Source organism: Mytilus edulis, chromosome 2, assembly GCF_963676685.1.
Source record: "Mytilus edulis chromosome 2, xbMytEdul2.2, whole genome shotgun sequence".
Classification (NCBI taxonomy): Eukaryota; Metazoa; Mollusca; class Bivalvia; order Mytilida; family Mytilidae; genus Mytilus; species Mytilus edulis.
Window position 1 is genome coordinate 90,683,172 of NC_092345.1, and position 20,382 is coordinate 90,703,553.

General features: G+C 31.5%; 1 protein-coding gene across 1 annotated transcript in view; it reads left to right on the forward strand.

Moving 5' to 3' along the window:
- LOC139513388 (secretin receptor-like) overlaps positions 1 to 20,382 on the forward strand; it is a 49,661-nt gene that overhangs the window by 14,552 nt on the left and 14,727 nt on the right. Inside the window, exons 2-8 of the mRNA XM_071301809.1 lie at positions 2,067 to 2,125; positions 8,741 to 8,840; positions 13,077 to 13,187; positions 13,760 to 13,887; positions 15,539 to 15,633; positions 17,715 to 17,880; positions 18,657 to 18,813. Coding sequence (XP_071157910.1) covers positions 2,072 to 2,125; positions 8,741 to 8,840; positions 13,077 to 13,187; positions 13,760 to 13,887; positions 15,539 to 15,633; positions 17,715 to 17,880; positions 18,657 to 18,813 — 811 coding nt within the window. The 5' untranslated portion in view covers positions 2,067 to 2,071. The remainder of the gene's footprint in view (positions 1 to 2,066; positions 2,126 to 8,740; positions 8,841 to 13,076; positions 13,188 to 13,759; positions 13,888 to 15,538; positions 15,634 to 17,714; positions 17,881 to 18,656; positions 18,814 to 20,382) is intronic.

The following is a 20,382-nucleotide window of genomic DNA, read 5'->3' on the forward strand; positions in this document are numbered from 1 at the left end:
AAAAATAACCAATAAACGATCAAAAGACAAACAAAGAGATAAAAAAACACATCATAGAAAACTGGTTTAGATTGCACAACAAGAACCCCACCAATAACTCGGGAGGATCTCGGGTCAAATCATTTAAACGCTCCGTGGTACTGTGGTATACCAAACCTTCATGTTAATACAACATGCAATCTATAAAATTAGACCTCAAAGTGAAATAATTCATAAATAGGTATATTAATACACAAATAATGAAATGAATCTGAAACATTCGGTGAAATGTATTTTCAGTGACACATTCACCCAATTTAATTTTTTCATCAAATAGCGTAAATTCGTGGCAGCAGAAACTTTCCGCCAGCAATGGCATGACTATGCAGTTTGTACATGAACACCAATTGGTGTCAAACTTGCGAGGGTTATTTATGATATCCTGTTGTCTAGAATTTTCTTCAGCTTCAATTTGTTGGAGTTCTTCTTCAGTGTACTCTGGTTCTAATGTGTACCAAAATTGACCACACTCGTCAAAATTTGTCTCAATTTGGGAGCTGGATACACTATCAGAACTTTCACTCTCTAAACTAGACATTTTTGCTTATAGTATATATTCATTTAAAAGGATTATATATAAAACTTTTTTTTCTTTTTACAAAAACAACCACGCTCCATTCAATTCATAAGAAAACAAGAAATTGCTTATTAGTTAATTCGACGTCTTTTGATATTGTTTAAAAATTAGGTAGAAGTTATTTCTATTAGTTTGATTAGCTTGTGTATTTATAACAATGGTGATTCCATTATTGAAATTCCAGGTTAACCAAACAAATCTCTGGGTATTCATGTAAGATTTTGAAGGCCTCATAAATTTATTCAATTAAATTAATTCAGTATTTTTTTTCAACAAAAAATATTCAGCGTCAATAATATATTTAATAAAACTGAGCTCATGGAAAATATTAAGATTCCCCCGTTTATCATACGAAATGTTGTTCACACCTAGAAAAGTGAACCGTGACGGCTTAAATTCACTGAGTAAAGATCAAAAGATACAAAATGCTAATCTTTTAATTAACTTGAATTTAACCACGCATTCAACAGGTAGTCATTATGTGTCAAAGTACAATACACATTGTATTTGCGGGGCCGTATTTGCACACTACAAATGTACTAGCAGCACATATTTACTAGCCTGACGTAAAAGGTAAAAAGTACAAACATGCATTTTTAAAACACTATCAGTTATACATGTTAGTTCAAAATATCCGTCGGAAAAAAAAATCATTAAAAACATATTTTATATGATTTACTTGTATCACTATAATCATTTCAGAAAATATTAAAATATAAATCGTACATTCTACTTTCAAGCTGAGCGCTGTTCCATCTTAATTATTAGTTGGTTAATAGCTACACCAAACGTCGTCGATGCGCTTTAAATAGCGTTATAAGATGATTAACGATTAAGATTTAAAATGAGATTATTTCCACTCCCGGCATGCTTAAAGACTTAAACTACGTCACATAAGTCAGGAAGTTCGATGAAATAAAATTATTAATTCTTAATTTTCTCCTTTATTGCTGTTCATATCCAGATAAAACTTGGTGAATATGTTTTTTATGGTATTATGGACATAATTAGCTGATAATTAAAAATTCGCGAATTATCCCTTTAAAACATAATTGAAAAATATCAATGACACACAAGTTTTCAGACATATAAATATTTTATTATTTATTTTTGTCTGAAGCTTAATCATTATTCATTTGCATTTTCAAGTAAATTTGTCAGTACATTAAGTTTTTCAGAAACTGTTCAATCGAAGGTTATGCTGCTTGACAGTACAATCGTCAGTGCCTTTAATAGATGCACTTTTTTGTACTAACTGTATATCAATGATGGTTAAATGACTTCTAGCTTTTTCGTTATTTGTCTTGTCGTATGATTAAGTTCGAATTTTGTCAACTGGAAAATTTAAAAAAAAGATTCTTTTATTACTTTTTCAAAGAGTTTGTGCAAACACTATATAGCGTTTTGATTGCAATCTTGCAATGCTATTAAACAAACATATCTTTTTCAGGTGCAATGAGTCTACATTTATCATGTTTTGTACTACTGATGTCGACAGAAACAATGGGGGTAAGCTATAGATTTCGTTTTTATGCAATACCAATATCAAACTGTTCGTGAAGTCAATAGACATACCTAGACTTTTAGAAGGCGATTAATAGATGGATAAAATCACACTAGTAATTAATTGACAAAATAAAAAAATATTTTACCAGAATCGATAAAAAAAAAATGTGAAAAGAAAGATAACTCATCACTGAACAGAAAAATGCCAAGATTGGTCTCAACAACAGCCAAGATGTACACGTAAAACATAGGGGTGGACCATGATGGGGGAAAATGATTGAAATAGTCACGTTTTGTGCACATTTATTTAGATAAAAAGGAAAAGAGTATGTCACTAAATACAGTTGTAATACCATTATTGATTTTTCCTATTAGTCTTTGTTAAATTTGCACTTTTCATTCAAAAATATGTGCAGAATTTATCTTTGTTACAAATAAGGAAATACTTGGCATGAGTAAAGTTTTATCCTGTGCAGTACTATAATAGACAAAATTGTGCATAACGTTTCATTGCACAACAGAAAAAAAAATCACTGGATGATAACCAATCAAATGTTCACCTCTTTTTTTACCTGTGTACCAGTTTTAGTTAGTATGTTTCTCAATTTTCCAATTTATGGAAACATCACATAAAAATTAGTGTATGTTGATGACACATAATTTTGTTTACTGCAATGAAACGTAGGATTCATTACCCATAACTGTCAAATTCAAGAAAAATGTTTGTTTCGACCCTTTTTCGTATACAGCCGTATGTGACATACTATGATTTGGTGGTATTACACCTTCAACAATCAAAATTGCTATCCCTACAAATGCAATAAAAAATTAAAATCACAAAAAAACTGAACTCCAAAAACAAAATCAAAAACTCATACACATTAAACGAATGGATTACAACTGTCATATTCCTGACTTGGTACAGGCATTTTCTGAATATATTGTTGGGCTGTTAAAAAACCCATCCCATCTCATTGCCCAATACTAGCATATTTTGTCAACATTTCGTGTTCATATTATGTCTCTCAGTTCCTGTTTCTAACATCGGTAGAGTCTCAGTTTTCTACTTAAGCGTCAACAATCAACAATCCATCAATCAATCAATGTATGGTTGTTCTCATATAAACAGAACTTAAATATCTAGACATCATCGTTCTTTAAATTCAATATTACACTTAGAAAACATATTGAATAATCCCACAACTTAATTATATTTGAATCAAAACTGTTTTGCAGAAATTGTTTCAACTTTTAAATCCTGGAACCATACTTTTGAACTCAATCACTGGTCATAAAATTTTGGTTTTAAAAACAATTTCATAGCAGGTAGATTTCAATTAGATATGTGAATCAATATCAATGGTCCCGCAAATTTAGATAAAGAATGAATTGCATCTATCTTAACAAACATTTCCATTACAGGAGGTTATAAGTCCTCAAATTGCATCTACTTTTACAAAAAAAAAAAAAAAAAAAATGAACTGAACTGAACATTTTCAGTTGAAATGTCAAGGACTAAGCGTGTTTCGTCAGATACTCGCGTACTGTTTCCAAAACGAATTTCAACATGTAATTTCTTCACAAAAGACTGTATTTTATTTGTGGTACAAACTTTATTTCTATGTAAATCTGTGAAACACTTTTTTTGTAGTAGCAATCGTAATTATATAACAATTTTCCTATACTATAGCATGTGCTTCATTCATCTTATTTTTCTTCTTACCAATATGGAAACCGAGTTAAATAATTTTAACTTGAAGTTAGCGGAATTGGTTTTTATAAGAGTTCTATTCTAATTTGCTAATCCAGCTTTATATTGTTATGCAATATGTGCTCTGTATAAATCCTTGTACATAACGAATTCATAAATAAAAGTAAGGTTTCCATCATGTATCGGCTTCCGTAAATGGCATTGTGCACACAAACTCGTTTACATTTCGATTATATTGGGTAATTGAAGTTCAATGAAACATAATTAAACTACAAGAGTAAACTAATTAAGCTCTGAGACAAAATGCCAAACTATGTTTTCTTAATGGAAAATCTGGATGATTGGAATTTAAATTATTTACTTGAATTTTAATATTGATATGTTCGTTCTAGTTACACAATTTTTAACACGATTTGACGACCTGAGTGATCTTCGAGTAAATGCACGAAGTCTGTACCCCAAACTTATATTGTATATGTACGAACATATTATTTCAAACACCAACGCCCTGCCCAGAAAAAAAGACCCAACTTTTCTCATTGTTATCTGTATAATAACGCATTTTGAAAATGATGGTGTACATTATTTATGGGGCACGGACCTCCCTGTTTTAATCTATGTTGAGTTTATTAATATTACTTTTTTTTAAACCTTTGCAAGATAATACTTTCAACAATACAAGTTCTCCTTCTTCTTCAGTTGTACAACAAACCTTCAGGATACGGAGGATTACTTGCTGTTGCGCATGCGTGTTAAAACTTAAATTTCGTGTGAATGCCAAAAAGAAAAGAAAATATATACAAATTTGACAATTTGTGCATGTATATTACAAATACTATTGATTAAAATAAAAAAAAAATATATACAAAAATTTATTGACTTGATTTAAATCAGTTTGAAGGGAACACCTTGTGTAAGGTTATGTTTCCTTTGTGGTTCGTATATGTCTATAAGTATTTGAATAATTTTGTCTTGTTCTACTGACTGTTGGTATCAAAATTTCAGATGGTATGGCAATGAGGCTGTGAATTACTTTGTAAAATCCCCAGATATATATTACATATCAAGTTCTTACTGAAATGTTACATTACCTCCGAATCACAGTATCTTGTGCCAATATATAACTGATCAATGGTTGAATGTTGAATTCTAAAAAAAGTCTCGACTTGCTTGTATGACGCGCTCGAGTGTAATGATGTTATTCTCCGGTTGTTGTTGTTTTGCTTCCTTTGTTATTATCTTGCAAAGATATCACACTCTTGCAATTTATGTTGACATATCATGGTGTCCATGGAACTATTACATTTAGTCTGTTCTCCCAGAGTTAAAACAGGTTGCTAGATGTAGGTGGTGCATGACTATGGCTTTGTGTCAAAATTTGATGCAGTTTTAACACCTCATAGCTTCAACTGGTTGTTCTGCCTGAAATTTTGAATATTATATTGTACTGGTGAGAAAATATCCATTGAAGACGATTGCTTGGTTTTTGTCCTCCTTATGGGCATCAAAGATAACTTTAACTGTGGCATAACATTCCAAGTGTCTTTGCATTTCTTTCTTATCTCTTCTTTAATTGAATAAAGGTGTGACAGATCTAGGGATTCCTCTGATATATGTTGCCTTGTGAATTGATCTTTGTTTGTGTGCTACAGATTTTTAACCAAATACTAATGAGTTTATCGGCCATTCCTATACATATATATAACACCAGTAGGTTCGTTTATTTCTTAATTACACTCTTCGTATGTATCCAGGGGTCTATGTGTTGAAATCGATAAACTTAATTTTGAATCAGCCTGGACACATCCTTGTTTAAAAACCTATTGTTAGATTCACGATATTCTTATCCAAGACAAGTTTGTCCTCGCAGTATCACTGAGTTTGCTGAGAATTGAGTTTAGTTACCCGAATGATTTTGTTTAGAGGAGTTATTTGTTGTATATGAAGACAGCCGTGTCTTTTTGGTTTAAGTTTCTAGATTTGTGTTACCTTTTCTCTTATGTCGAAATTGATAGGAAAGGGGTCAATACATTTTATTGTCTCTGATGAAAAGTTGTCTACTTTATATATAGCTATCAGAAACTCTTTTTCTTTTGTCTCTTTTGACTTACTAAATTTGTGCAACATCTAAAATAATGTAATTCCTGTTTGATTCAAGTCACTTGTTCCTTATAGTATATACAAAAAAACCATGTGCTGTTGGAATGCGTCCTCAATATGATTTTCCAGTAAATCCTACAGTGGGATTGTTATTGCACCAGTAATAGACCAATTTTCGATCGGAAAGTTTTGCTGTTTACAATCATCTCTCAAACAGAACCTCTTGCTGTCTGTTAATAATATAATAGTTATTTCATACCTGATACTAGAGTGTCTGTATGGCTGCTCTTTAAAGTACATTTTGTATCTTCATAACTCACTCATACTCACCTGATTGTTAAGGTTTTTATTTGTCTTTTCGTTTACGTTTAACTAAATGTATTCCCGGTTTATTTTGTATATTTGGTTGGAGAGTTCACCAAAGGGACAATACTGTTGCATTCATCCGGCAAACTACCAACATGGGTCCGGTTTTATTTCGATTTGATAAAATCTCAAGTATTGCTCATTTTGATTGGTTTTTTTTTTTGTATTTTTCGTATTATTAAAGTTAAATAATGATACTTATTGACCCTCGTCAACGTTTTTACACGTATGTTTCTAGCTCCAAAAAGGCGACAATTCATTCCCCATGCATGCGTAGAAAAAGCTGTGAATATGTTTATTATTTAGTGACCTTTCATGTCTAAATTGATTCATGCATTTTTGTTTCGCATTGCTGTTTATTAGCCTTTGCTTAAGATTTCCCTTAGCCATACGCATGATTGCAACAAACCACCACTTCATTAATCTATCTGTCTGAAAGTGTGAAAATGTTTGTATTCAGTTATGTTTTGCGAACGCGCAAGAATCTCCATATATTATGTTGCAAAGTTTTTTAAGTATTATTTTATAGGGTTCATATGTCGTTTGCATTAACGAATTATCTTATTCAATGGTTAGTGCTATTGAACTAAACAGAAGAAGAAGATTACCAAAGCGGTACTTTCAAACAGTTTCAAATATTGAAAACCCTTAATGACATTACAAACCCAGGACAGCTGTCCAATGATCAGAACTGATTTACAAATGGCCCACAATAATCAACATTCAAATTAAATCGGATGAAATTCATGAGTCATATCATGTGCTTCAAAATACTATCATAGTCTTTTGAATATACGATCGCCGTCATTAAAATCCATAATGATAAACATTAAGGAAGATTCCAACCGTAAATTGAATTTGCATATATAATGCAGAACTTCTATTACCATGAATCTTTTGAAATATTTTTTTTCGATTCTGTATTATATTTTTAACACAAAAATACTTTTAAAATTTAGTGAAACAAAACATGCACTTTATGCCGCTATGGCTGATTACAAAGTACTTCCTTTACGCCGACTGGCTTTTATTTTCTAATTGAATTGTTTTTGAAATCTGCATTTTAAATTCATTACTTTTTTGAGTATATATTATGGTGTAATCTATAAAATTCATTAGCTTGAATATTAAAGACCATGCTGCAGCTGCGATAAAACTACGCTCTTTAGGCAAAATTTCTATGCAGTGCGTTATATTTCCAAAGCATATACTCATGTAAAAGTGCATGATTGTTTAAAATAATGAGGGTCACAAATAACGTACAAAGAATGTACTTTCTTTACAATTGAAAATGTTTCATTTTAATGTTTAAAAAAAATAACATTTAATCATTACTTCAATTTATTACTATAATAAAAATAGAGGAAAATAGTTTTGCTTTAGGTGTTTAAATCTACTGTAGTATAAAAAGTAAAATCACAAAAATACCGAACTCCGAGGAAAATCAAAACAGAAAGTCACTAATCAAATGGCAAAATCAAAAACTGGAACACATCAACAGAATGGATAACAACTGTCATATTCCTGACTTGGTACAGGCATTTTTTATGTAGAAAATAGTGGATTGAACCTTGGTTTCATAGCTAGCTAAACCTCTCACTTGTATGACAGTAACATCAAATTCCATTACATTGACAACGACGCGTGAACTTAACAAAATGACATAATAGGTAAAAAAGTCAATAACAAAGGAGTCAACATTGTGCTAAGATCCTAATCATTAAAAGTAACACCTAAAGGTAGATAGACAAAGCTGTTTTTCATATTTTCTGTTCTTTCTTTATTCTGTTTTTACTAGTCCCTAACAGTGGGAGTTTATACGATATCATCCCATTTTCTTATTTTGGTGTCCCAACATACAGACAGATGTTTCAATTCAGCATCAATGTTTAAGCAAATAGAAAACCCAGAACGAGTTCTTAACAAATGGATTATCTATTTTTACATTTTGTTTTGACATGCACCGGGAACTGGAGTTGTAGAACAATACTGGTACCAATTATAATTACCTACTCTCCGAAGCAATAATCTTGTTGTTAATTATTATCGGCCATCTTGATCTCGGACTCTCAGATCCAAAAGTTTGGGACAATCAAAGTTTATCATTTGCATGAGGAAAACAGCAAAATAAAAAAAAATATTAAACGAATATGAACTAAATCACAAAAAAATAGAACTTTTACGACAAAATTGGCCAAGGAGCTACCAACAAAAACGTCTGTGTGTTTGTGCTTACTCTACCTTCAGGGATAAGATCACTGCATTTTGTAAAATAGTTTGGGAAATTGAATTATCATTTACGTTATGGGGTTGTTTTCATACACACGCATACAAATATACATGTATATTTTTATAATTATAATGTTCGTTTTTTAACTGCATTGGAGTATGTATAATATAGAAATGAATATCTAAATCAGTAAAATATTTTTTATTGATAGGTAATTGTGGACATTTCGTTGAATGAACAAAATCGAGGCATTGCCGAAGCTAGTCAGATTTGTCAAGGACTAGTAGAAAATGAAGGAAATCAGAAAAATGGTAAATTTAAAGTTTAAAAACTAGAGCTTATATGTTAAAACGTTTCTATTGAAGTTTTATCATTTTATCACGCAGTTCATTACAGAATCAAGCTCAACAAGTAAAAATGTTAAATACTTCAATAACAGCTACGTGAAACATGAAATAAATAGTCTATGTCATAATAGAGGTTTCCCGATTTGCTACCGTACCATATGTAGTACGAACTGGGAGCCGTCATTGATCTTTTGAAATTAATTCATATATGTCCTTAATGTCAATGTATTTTTTATGAATCAATATAAAAAGTTTTTGAATGATTTTTAGCTACAACTTGGTATATTTTTTATGTAGATATCTTACCTATTCATAACAAACGATATCGTGTGTACTCGATTATGCTTTCAACAAACCGTTGCCAGTAACCGTTGCAAAGAACGGTTTGTAATTAAGATTTACTTCCCCTGAAATTCCACAGGCAAACACAAGCTATATATATATATATAGCACATTCATAATTTATCTTATGTGTGACTGTTATATTAATGTAATAGTATAAAATGAAAAGGTTGGCATACTTTAGGGGAGGTTTTAAGAAAAGATAATAGAATAAGAGCTTTTTTAACATTCAAAATTGACCCCTTTCAAACTGTAAAATGTTAAAGGTAAATACAAAACCTGTTTCAATATTGAGGTCGCTGAAATGTTTTTAGAAAGTGTATGCAAGGTACTGCACAGTGAATAATTATAAACACAACGGAACAGCTTTGATGGTGTGACTTGGATTTTAATAAATTATCAGGAGGATTTTTTTCCATTTAGATATTATTTCAAATTGTAGGTTAATTCAGTTGTTCAAATTCATTATCTTTTTTAAATTTCATCGTGATTAATAAGATATTTCATGCGTTAAATGATACCTCCAAAAGTGCACCAACGGTTGTGTTACTTACCAACCGTACCTGATACGTAGCAAATCGGGAAACCTCTAGTAGGAGAGATGTATCGATATAAGTTTTCAAATATCTTTTAGTATAGGTAACCTACTTATTCAATATCAATTCTATACTTTTACATCTATACCAGAAGAAATTTACCACAATTTTATGCTTTTTATTGATAATTTTGTCAACAATAGATATAGGAAGATGTGGTATGAGTGCCCATGAGCCAACTCATCATCCAATAACAATAAATAAAGGTAAACCATTATAGGTCAATGTACAACTTTCAACATGGAGCCTTGGCTCACACCAAACAACAAGCAATAAAGGGTCCAAAAATTACAAGTGTAAAACCATTCAAACGGGAAAACCAAGTCTAATCTATATAAAAAAAAAACGAGAAACGAGAAACACGTATGAATTACATAAACAAACGACAACTACTGTACATCAGATTCTTGACTTAGGACAGGTGCAAACATTTTCAGCGGGATTAAACCTTTTAATGGTATCAAACCTTCTCCCTTTTTCTGAAACAATAGTATAACATCACAACATAGAAAAACACGATAAAATATCAATTGGAAGACTAAACTCAATCAAAAAACGTAAACGAACACACTATGACTAATAAATTTGATCTGCGATACCTGAATACAAATGCATAGTTAATAAAATGTTAGGGACAAATGCATAAATATAACTAACCAAAAATTCCAAATTCAACACAACAAAGTCAAAATTGAATTTTTGGTCATCTAATTATAAACATCGTTAAATTTGGGTGTAGTTCTTTTGGTTAATACATTAAGCCACGGATTGACGAGCTAAACAGACAAAAACAAAAGCTCGAAAAGGAAACACAAATTATTTTAACTTATCTACATAAAACAAATCATAATCCATAGAGGAAAAAAAAACTCACCCATCAACTCATTGACCTAAGGTGCCCTGAAAAGCTTAACAGTGGTCGCTACAAGTAACAACCATTTTCTTATATAAAGTTAAAATATGGCATGTTATTTGGTACTACAATTTTTAACAAAAACGGAACCATAGTTGCTAAAACATCACCAAGCGCATTATCCATTCATACACAGGCCGGATCAAACAGGTACGAAAACAAGGTTGAAGGATAGACAGATATATATGATTGAATAAATATAACATTGCAAATATATCCGGACTTGTTTTCTAATCAATGTTTCAATATTACGGTAATGAACTTAATTATATTATCTTTTTCCGATGACATTTGCTAATGGTTGTATAGTCTCAGCAAATTTGAAATATTCGAGTCTAAATAAGAAGTTACAGAAGACTTTCGGATACAAAAGTCGTCATTACTAGAATTATAATTTCTAATAAACATATCTAATCCACCAAAAGACAGTTACAGATAAGGATATTGTGACAGTAATTCTAAATGACCATATTTTGATTATGACGTTTTTTCAAGAAATATTTTGAAAAAAAATGTGGGGAATGTGTCATTGAGAAAACAACCCAACCAAACAACAGAAAACAGTCGAAGGCCACCAATGGGTCTTTCACACAGCAAGAAATCTGGCAGCTGGGGCGGGCTTCAGCTGACCCTTAAGCAACAAAGTTCACCAGTGCAGCATACATAGTCGTCACACGGAACTGTAAAACATATAAATGAACTAAAATTAATGGGAAAAAAAACCGTACACGACTATCAACGGTTAGAGGATCATGACTAGTGACAGGTGCAAAAATGCGATGGGGTTAAACACGTTCTGTGAGATCTCAACCCTCCCCATTTACCTCTTGCCAATTCAAGATGTTAATGTCTGTGTCATTTGGTATCTTGTGGGCAGTTGTCTCATTGATAATCATGCCACATCTTCTTTTTTATATATAAAGTTGAAGAGCATTGATGACCAAACATTCCAAAAGGTTGTGTCAAAAAACGGCTAACATTATTTGATTAAAACTCAGTCAAAAGTCCAAGCATGATGTCATATAAATATGTAACAGCAAAAAACTAAGAAAAATGACAATGATAGATAAGTTAATATAAAAAAGATGTGGTATGATTGTCAATGAGACAACTAAGAAAAATGACAATGATAGATAAGTTAATATAAAAAAGATGTGGTATGATTGTCAATGAGACAACTAAGAAAAATGACAATGATAGATAAGTTAATATAAAAAAGATGTGGTATGATTGTCAATGAGACAACTAAGAAAAATGACAATGATAGATAAGTTAATATAAAAAAGAAGATGTGGTATGATTGCCAATGAAACAACTGTCCACAAGAGACCAAAATGGCACAGACATTAACAACTATAGGTCACCGTGTGGCATTTAACAATGAGCAAAGCCCATACCACATAGTCGGCTATAAAGGCCCCGATATGACAATGTAAAACAATTCAAACGAGAAAACTAACGGCCTTATTTATATAAAAAAAAATGAACTTCTAGCAGTTATTGACATGACAGCCCCAGACCCTAATTAAACTGACCGAAAGATATGTCTTTATTATGGATTACCATTGTCTGTTTGTCCTAATTTCAATGTCTAATCGTAACTCTAGAATGAGTCGATCACGTAGATTGATATACAGATTGATTCTGTTCTGGTGTTTTGTATTAAGTCATGGCGGTCATGTTGATTCATACGCAAAAATGTAGTTTTCAAACTTTAATCTAGCCTACAAACTTTAATCTAGCCTACAAACTTAAATCTAGCTACATTAATCTGAATATGAACATAATGAACCCTAGAAGATGAGAAAATTTAACAAAGATATAAATGATTAGAAATTCAAAATCTATCAGAAAAATGTATCCATCAAAATTATCAGGTTATTTTCTGATGTAGTTATTTCTCGTTAAGTTCTGATTTTTCTGTAAAAAGGTTTGTCCAGTTTTCATGATAAAGGAATAACATATGACCGACGAAAAAATCAAAACACTGGTTTTGATTGCACTTGAACACATTTGAAATACTGCATATTTGAAAAGAAAATTTGTTACAAAAAAGATGGTTATGTATACCAATATAAATATCAACACTGTTTCCATAGGAGTAATTCAGGTTTCAATGAGTTTGCAGTTTATAGTGTTTTCCGTTATTGATTTATTCTAGTATTCATTAGCATTATCACATTATAAACCATCATGCTTACTTTGTAAATCGAAGAGATGACGTTCAACTGTAATAATTGACAAAAAATTATGCGATAAAAATAGGCTAGGTGTGAAGAATATCTTGTATAAATGAGGACAATCATAAAAGGAACTATTTCTGTATTATTTTATTTGTTCTGTTTTCAGATAGTGTATGTGGAAGAGTATGGGATACAATAGCATGTTGGCCTCCTACACCATCTGGAAGCATGGTAACAATACCCTGTCCAAATTACCTCAATGGCTTTAATACAAAAAGTAAGAATTTAAACATGTACAGCCCTTGGATGGTGTAAACCTCCTTAAAAAACGTGTATGGTGTAATGCTGTATGGCATATGGTGCAATGGTGTAAGGTGTATGGTGTAACGGGAATGGTGTAATGGTGTATGAGACATGGTATGATTGTGTAACGTGCGATTGGGAATGGTGTGAATAAATGGTGTACGACATTTCATTAGTTGAAAACAAAGTTCTTTTTATTATAATTTTTCGGATTGTAAGCATAAACACTAATGATAATCTTTATATTTGAAATTAAATTGTATTATGGGTAATTTCGGATCGTGTAGATAGAATGGGTAATGGTGTATGGTGTAATGTGTAAGGTGTATGGTGCAAAAGTGTAACGTTTAGGTGTAATGGTACAAGGTGTATGGTGTAATGGTGTATGGTGTTAATGGGAAGTTTACACCATCCAAGGACTGTATATAGGTTTATCAACAACAACATACTTATTACACTTATATATCATATTCAAACTTCATCATTGTTAGTTTTTTTTAAATGATTTATATGACTATTAGATAAATATTATTGATATATTTGTAGAATTCGCCAAGAAGTACTGCACAATGAATGGGACCTGGTTTTTCCACCTAGGTTTGAATGTTACGTGGACTGATTATAGAGAATGTCCATACGTGTCTACACTAGAAGAGATACCAGAATTAATAAGAGTAGGCATTTTATAAAAAAAACCACCATCGGTCTCATAAGTTAAAAATAATTAACAAGACACGAATGATTGTAAATAAAGTTGTTCAAATCGCATAAAGATTGTGAATAATGAGTTTACTAAGTTGCATTTCTTACGAAGCTTATGACATATCTGTTGATGTGAGTTTGTCTTATATCTACGTCTAAAAAGTAAAATAATAATAATTCTAATGCAACAACGTTTGTAACGTTCATTTTGATTGAATAACGTCACTTTCTTACATGGCATCAATTGACAATAACTGCTATGGAACGTACGCGCAAACGCAGACGGCATATGACAGCTTTTAAATACATGTTTTAACGTTGTTTTCTGTCAGTTTCATTAGAATGGAGATAACAATATTGTATTTTAAGCTCCGACGGCATTAATTGGGGATTTGATGGTCGCAAATACCCGTTTACTGTCTCCTCTAACGCGTCGCCAGTAAACTTAATTTGCGACCATCAAATCCCCAATTAATGCCGTCGGAGCTTAAAATACAATACAGTTATCTCCTAAATAACGAACTCCAAGGAAAATTCAAAACTGTAAAAGCACAATCAAAAGCTCAAACACATCAAACACATACCAACTGTCATATTACTCCGTTGCTACAGGCATTTTCAATATGTTGGATTAAACCTGGTTTTATAGCTAGCGTAACATCTCATTTGTATGGTAAAAGAAGGCAACAGTAGTATACCGCTGTTTGAAAGTAAAAAATCGATTGAAAGAAAACAAATCAGGTTTACAAACTAAAACTTAGGTAAACACATCAACTATAAGAGGAATACAACGAAACAACAGAAACTCTGAACCCAACGGACAATGCAACAAACACAGAAACCGACTATAAGATAACAACTGCCATTTTCCTTACATAATACAGAACATTTTAATAAAAAAAATTGTGGGTTGAACCTGATTTTGTGGCTAGCCAAACCTCGCACTTTAATGGCAATGTTAAATATAACACTAAAATGACACCACTACAATCTCATTTAATTTTATTATATTGACAACAGTTTGCGAGCAAAACAAACAGACATGATATATTAAAAAATCAAAAAAGGGACTGCAATCAATATCGTTTTATAATCTTAATCACTATAGAAACAACCAAATGTCGACAAAGAAAAACAAAAAGGCACATAGACTAATCACATTAGCAAAAACGAACGACACGAATTCAAGAACTTAATACAGCACAATAACATTTTCACTTGTTCATATAAAATCATCATCGATAACATGCTTAATATTAGTATGCTAGACGCGCGCATGTTTTTGTTTTTTTTGCAAAATACTCACCAATGATGCTCTAAACAGTAACAAACGATACCGGAGGACATATTTGTATAAGCTCCAAACAGGTGTTGAAAATCAGTACAAAAAATTGCTACCAAAATCACAAACTCAAAGTTCAAACTTTAAAAGGGGGGAAGGCAAAAAATACTTTCCTGACATAATAAATGAATTCATCGACATAAGACTTTTTACAAATAATATAACGAAAGCTAGTAAAATGTGATCAAATAATTTGTTATCAACTTGTATTAAATTTTACTCGTTTATTATCACTTTAGAATAAGTACTATAATATATTATTTATAATCCATATTTTACAGAATCACATGCCGTACATCCGTCTAATGTTTAACATTGGATATGGAATTTCACTGGTTTCATTAGTGTTAGCAACAGCATTAATGTTAACATTCAGGTATTCTTTATTTCATTCTTATTTCAAATACTGAATACTAAAAGCAATGGACAACTTTCGAGTTCGAGGCATTCCGCCAATAAACTTAGGTTTCAGTGAACATCATGAGTCCGTTAATTGGCATCGTCACTTCCGTGCTCGTGTTTGGCGAGTATTGATGCTTTATTGCATAAATTATTCGACAAATTAAATTATTATAATTTACAATCAGCAATGCTGTCATTATGAAAACAAAAATTATTTCTACTTTATCCTGTACAATGCCGATCACTAAGACGCTTGATTAATGTTAAAAGTGCAGAGATACTGGAGATTCCTTCTATCTGGCAAATGACTTAATAAAGGCGCGCATGCATAATTGACGATTTTTTTTCAGTGAATGACATAACTCGAAATGGTACATTCAAACATATTATTTTAGCTAACTCTAGATAGAAAAAAGTGTTGCTTGACCCCAACTCGTATGCAGTTGACTTTATTACAGCATTTTCTTCCAAGTGTACATGTGCCTATCAAATATAACAAGATTTTCTTTATTTCAACATTTCTCGTGAAAGTAATTAAATGAGGGTCAGCTGTAAATTATAAAACATTTATTAAACCTAATTAAATTGCACCTTGCGTTATGATCTAATAATCTGACCCCAATTTAGAAATACAACTGTAATTGGCCTTAATAAATCCGATTGTGTGTTAGGAATGTTGTTATACACATTGGAAATCTAGATAATTCAAGCATGTTTCGTAATGTGTTGATGAAAAAGAAACAAAAATATTAATATGATTACCCGATACAACTCTGATGCCGTGCAAAGATATTTTCTTCATCAAATTCGCCATTGTATGCCTACCATTTCGAAATGGAAAAGGATCTAGTTAAAATAAATCCTTCATACAAAAATGTTGACATAATATAAGAAATCCACCAATCAAGAATTTTGATTGTTGAAGGTTTGTTTTAGTATATTCCCGCTCTCCATCTTGCTTGTGAATTTGAAAATGATAAAAAGGTAATGGCAGCAATAAAATAAAGTAACAATCGAATTATGCAGAATAAGCAATAAATCATAATAATTTGAGTAAGTGCAAACCCAAATGAAAAGCACGATAACGTATATAAATTTCCCCACACTAATTGTTGGTCGTAAATTCCAAGCTGTTCATGAACAGAATAGCATCGGACCTTTAAGCAAATGAAGCAAGAAATACATAATAGGATTGAAATAATCGAAATATACACGATAAGAAGTTAACATGCATTGCCCCCAAAATAACCAAGTCCATTTTTCAGTAGTATTGTAATGTTATTAAATTCATCTTTTTGGAGGTTAAATCTTTCATTTCAATACAAAATTCATTCGGGTTTTTTAAATGTAGAGGAAAATCATTGTTTTCATCCCTTTAATTAAAATGTGGAATCCTATAATTCTATAAAATATATTTCAATCTTACAGCCAAATGACAAACACAATACAATAACTTAGAAGTTGCATTGTCAGTTTCTTTTTTCGACTTATTTATCGAATATCCCTTTTTCTTTATTCGAAACCTCTGTAATACTACTGTTTTAAATGATTGAGGAACTATTTGGCAGCAATTGACCTTACGATTTAAGGTCCAGTTTGCCTGTGGTAGTATATTGTCCCGTATATTGAAGTAAAAAAGTAATACAAAATTGAGATATTTTAATGTTTCTAATATTTCAAGTAATCATCCTTTACAATGTATAATCCAAAGAAGCGAAGCATTATGCTTTATTTTTCCTCCTTCTTTTGTTGTTTACGTGTTATCAAAATGATAGATAACCATTACATTTTAACACAGAGAAAAAGAATTTTCATAAACAACAAGTGTTACAAATATTGGTTTTAAATTAACTCCTCATAAAGACCGTGATTGAAATTTTGTTCGCCAGACGCACGTTTCGCAACAAAAGACTCTTCAGTGACGCTGACAAATTTAGTAAGTATTTTGATTTGCACAATATAATAAGTTCGTCCGTAAACTCAGTGTGTTTGAGAAATGCAAAAATTTATAACCAAATAAATCAAATGTTTATATATTTTACTTTTTATTTGTAGACGATTACGATGTCCTAGGAATATTATTCACATACATCTATTTATATCCTTTATACTGAGGGCATCGATATCTTTCATGAAAGAGAACTTGTTGGTAAATGGAACTGGATTTCCATCAGATATTCGAGAAATTAATGGCAATTTAGAGTTTATTACCGAAGGGAACGTGAGTGTTACCTTTAAATGTATATTTTTCTTAATTCATAAATAAAGCCAATAGCAGTATAAAAGAAAAACGACGGAACAACAGGCACACTGAACTATTATACAAAAACAAACACAAATATACATAGTAACGGACTATTAGATAACAAATATCATATTTCTGACTTGGTACATATTCGTTGCCATCTGGGAAACAGATCTTCCAGAACGAAAGAAAACTCCCGATGTCGCGAAACAGACCCAGTTCTAAAGTTAGCAGTAGAGCTTTTTCACTGTCTATTCGAAAAGTTCTCCTGACAGTTCTAATGAGATTTTCAGAGAGGTTAGATCCCGTCTTTACTATACAAACATGTAGTCGCATTACTTAGTCGACGGACACAGCTGAGGAATGGCATGTGGTTGAAAGATTTGATTGCAGTAGCATTATCAGTACAAAAACCACCTGATGTAGAGAGCTAGACTAAGTAGTACCCATCATCCGAGTACATGTAGTAAACATAATGACGGGGAACATGATAATAGTTATCAAAAGTACCAGGATTATAATTTAATACGCCAGACGCGCGTTTCGTCTACGTAAGACTCATCAGTGACGCTCAGATCAAAATAGTTATAAGATCAAACAAGTACAAATTTGAAAAGCATTGAGGACCCGAAATTCATAACGTTGTGCTAAATACGGCTCAGGTTATCTAATAAAACATACAACCACTTTGATTATTTCTGTTCGTATGAACGTTTCTTTAATTTTGAATATTCATATATTTATGTTTTCAGCATTGGCAGTGTAAATTATTCTTTACAACATTTCACTATATTCTGGCAACAAATTACATGTGGATTCTTGTAGAAGGATTATACTTAAACATGTTAATAACTGTAGCTGTGTTCTCAGAGAAAAGTGGAATAAAATGGTTCACCCTTTTCGGATGGGGTAAGTTCATGATTTTCTCTAGTATTATTTATGTGATATAAATGCCAATACTTAATGACTGTTTTCCTTTTCTAGATACTTATATGTAAAAAAAGAATGATCAATTATACACACACAAACTGAAACACTTTTCATCATTGTAATATATCAGCAATATAAGACCTTCAAAAATACCAAAATAACTGAAACCACTAACGATTCAAAATATCATCTATCGCTTATAAATAACTATGTGTGATTTATAACGTTTCTGCCTTTTATCTTGAAAATTGCCTTAATCCCCCCATATCATTCCCATATTCTCAGATCACTTTCTATTGTGCTTCGCCATGTTTGTTTTGGTTTCCTACATTCTCTTTTTCCCTCTGCAGGTGTCCATCAAAAGGTTACATTTGTTATGTCACATTTGAATATTCGAAGAAAATAGCCAATCCTTTAACATCGCCTTACTTTAATTTCTGCTCTGATGTGTCTTTGTAAGGTTATGTAGAATAGATCTAAGAACGACACTGATTGTTATGCCCCATTTATTATGTCCTGTTTATGGGCATTATGTTTTCTGGTCTGTGCGTCCGTTTGTTCGTCCGTTCGTTCGTTCGTCCAACCGTCTGTCCCGCTTCAGGTTAAAGTTTTTGGTTCAGGTTAAAGCTTTTGGTCGCGGTAGTTTTTGATGAATTTTAAGTCCAATCAACTTTAAACTTAGTACACATGTTCCCTATGATATGATCTTTCTAATCTTAATGCCCGATTAGATATTTCCTACCATTTTCATGGTCCATTGAAATGATAGTGCGGATTGGGCATCCATGTACTAGGGACACAATTTTGTTTTCTTTTAACATTATGATATTTTTTAACCACGTTTTTTTTTCATTATTTATTTACAATATCTAAATCATACCATTTGAAAGTTTAGTTACGTGCATTTTATTTAGCACAAAAGCTTTATCTTATATGTCAGACACAATGAAAACAAAAATAACGCCATTATATGAACAAAACGGATTACAAATTGCTAAAAAAAGTTACCGTAAAATTGATATTTCTCTACCTTATATAAGATAAATTTACATTCTACAAACACAATATTTGACACAGAAAATAAGATAAAGCAAGCCCAAACTTTAGCAATAATTAGTAATCAGTAATTTAAGTTCTCTTATAGATATGTCAGTCAATATTAACACATATATGCAAAATCATGGAATAAAATTCTATATTTAGAAAATTTTGAACTGCAATTAATCAATGAATATAATACTACTGACAGAATAATAACTGAAAGCTGTTTCATCTGATTTTTTTGCTTAAAAATGGGGTAACGAGTATACATGCACAACAAATTCAAGAATAAAACAAACCTTCAAGCGAAACGTTTTTTTTAAATTTCCTTTTTTCATACATTGGTTTCCATATAATGAATTGCTGTGTGTTTGTTGTTTCTAAATTTACTAGAGATATAAGACGGGGGTGAGATATAAAAAAACAAAACATGTTGAACCCCGGTGCATTTTTGTTAGGAGCCTCTTGTCTTTTTTAGTCTTGTATGATTTTTAATTTTAGTTCATT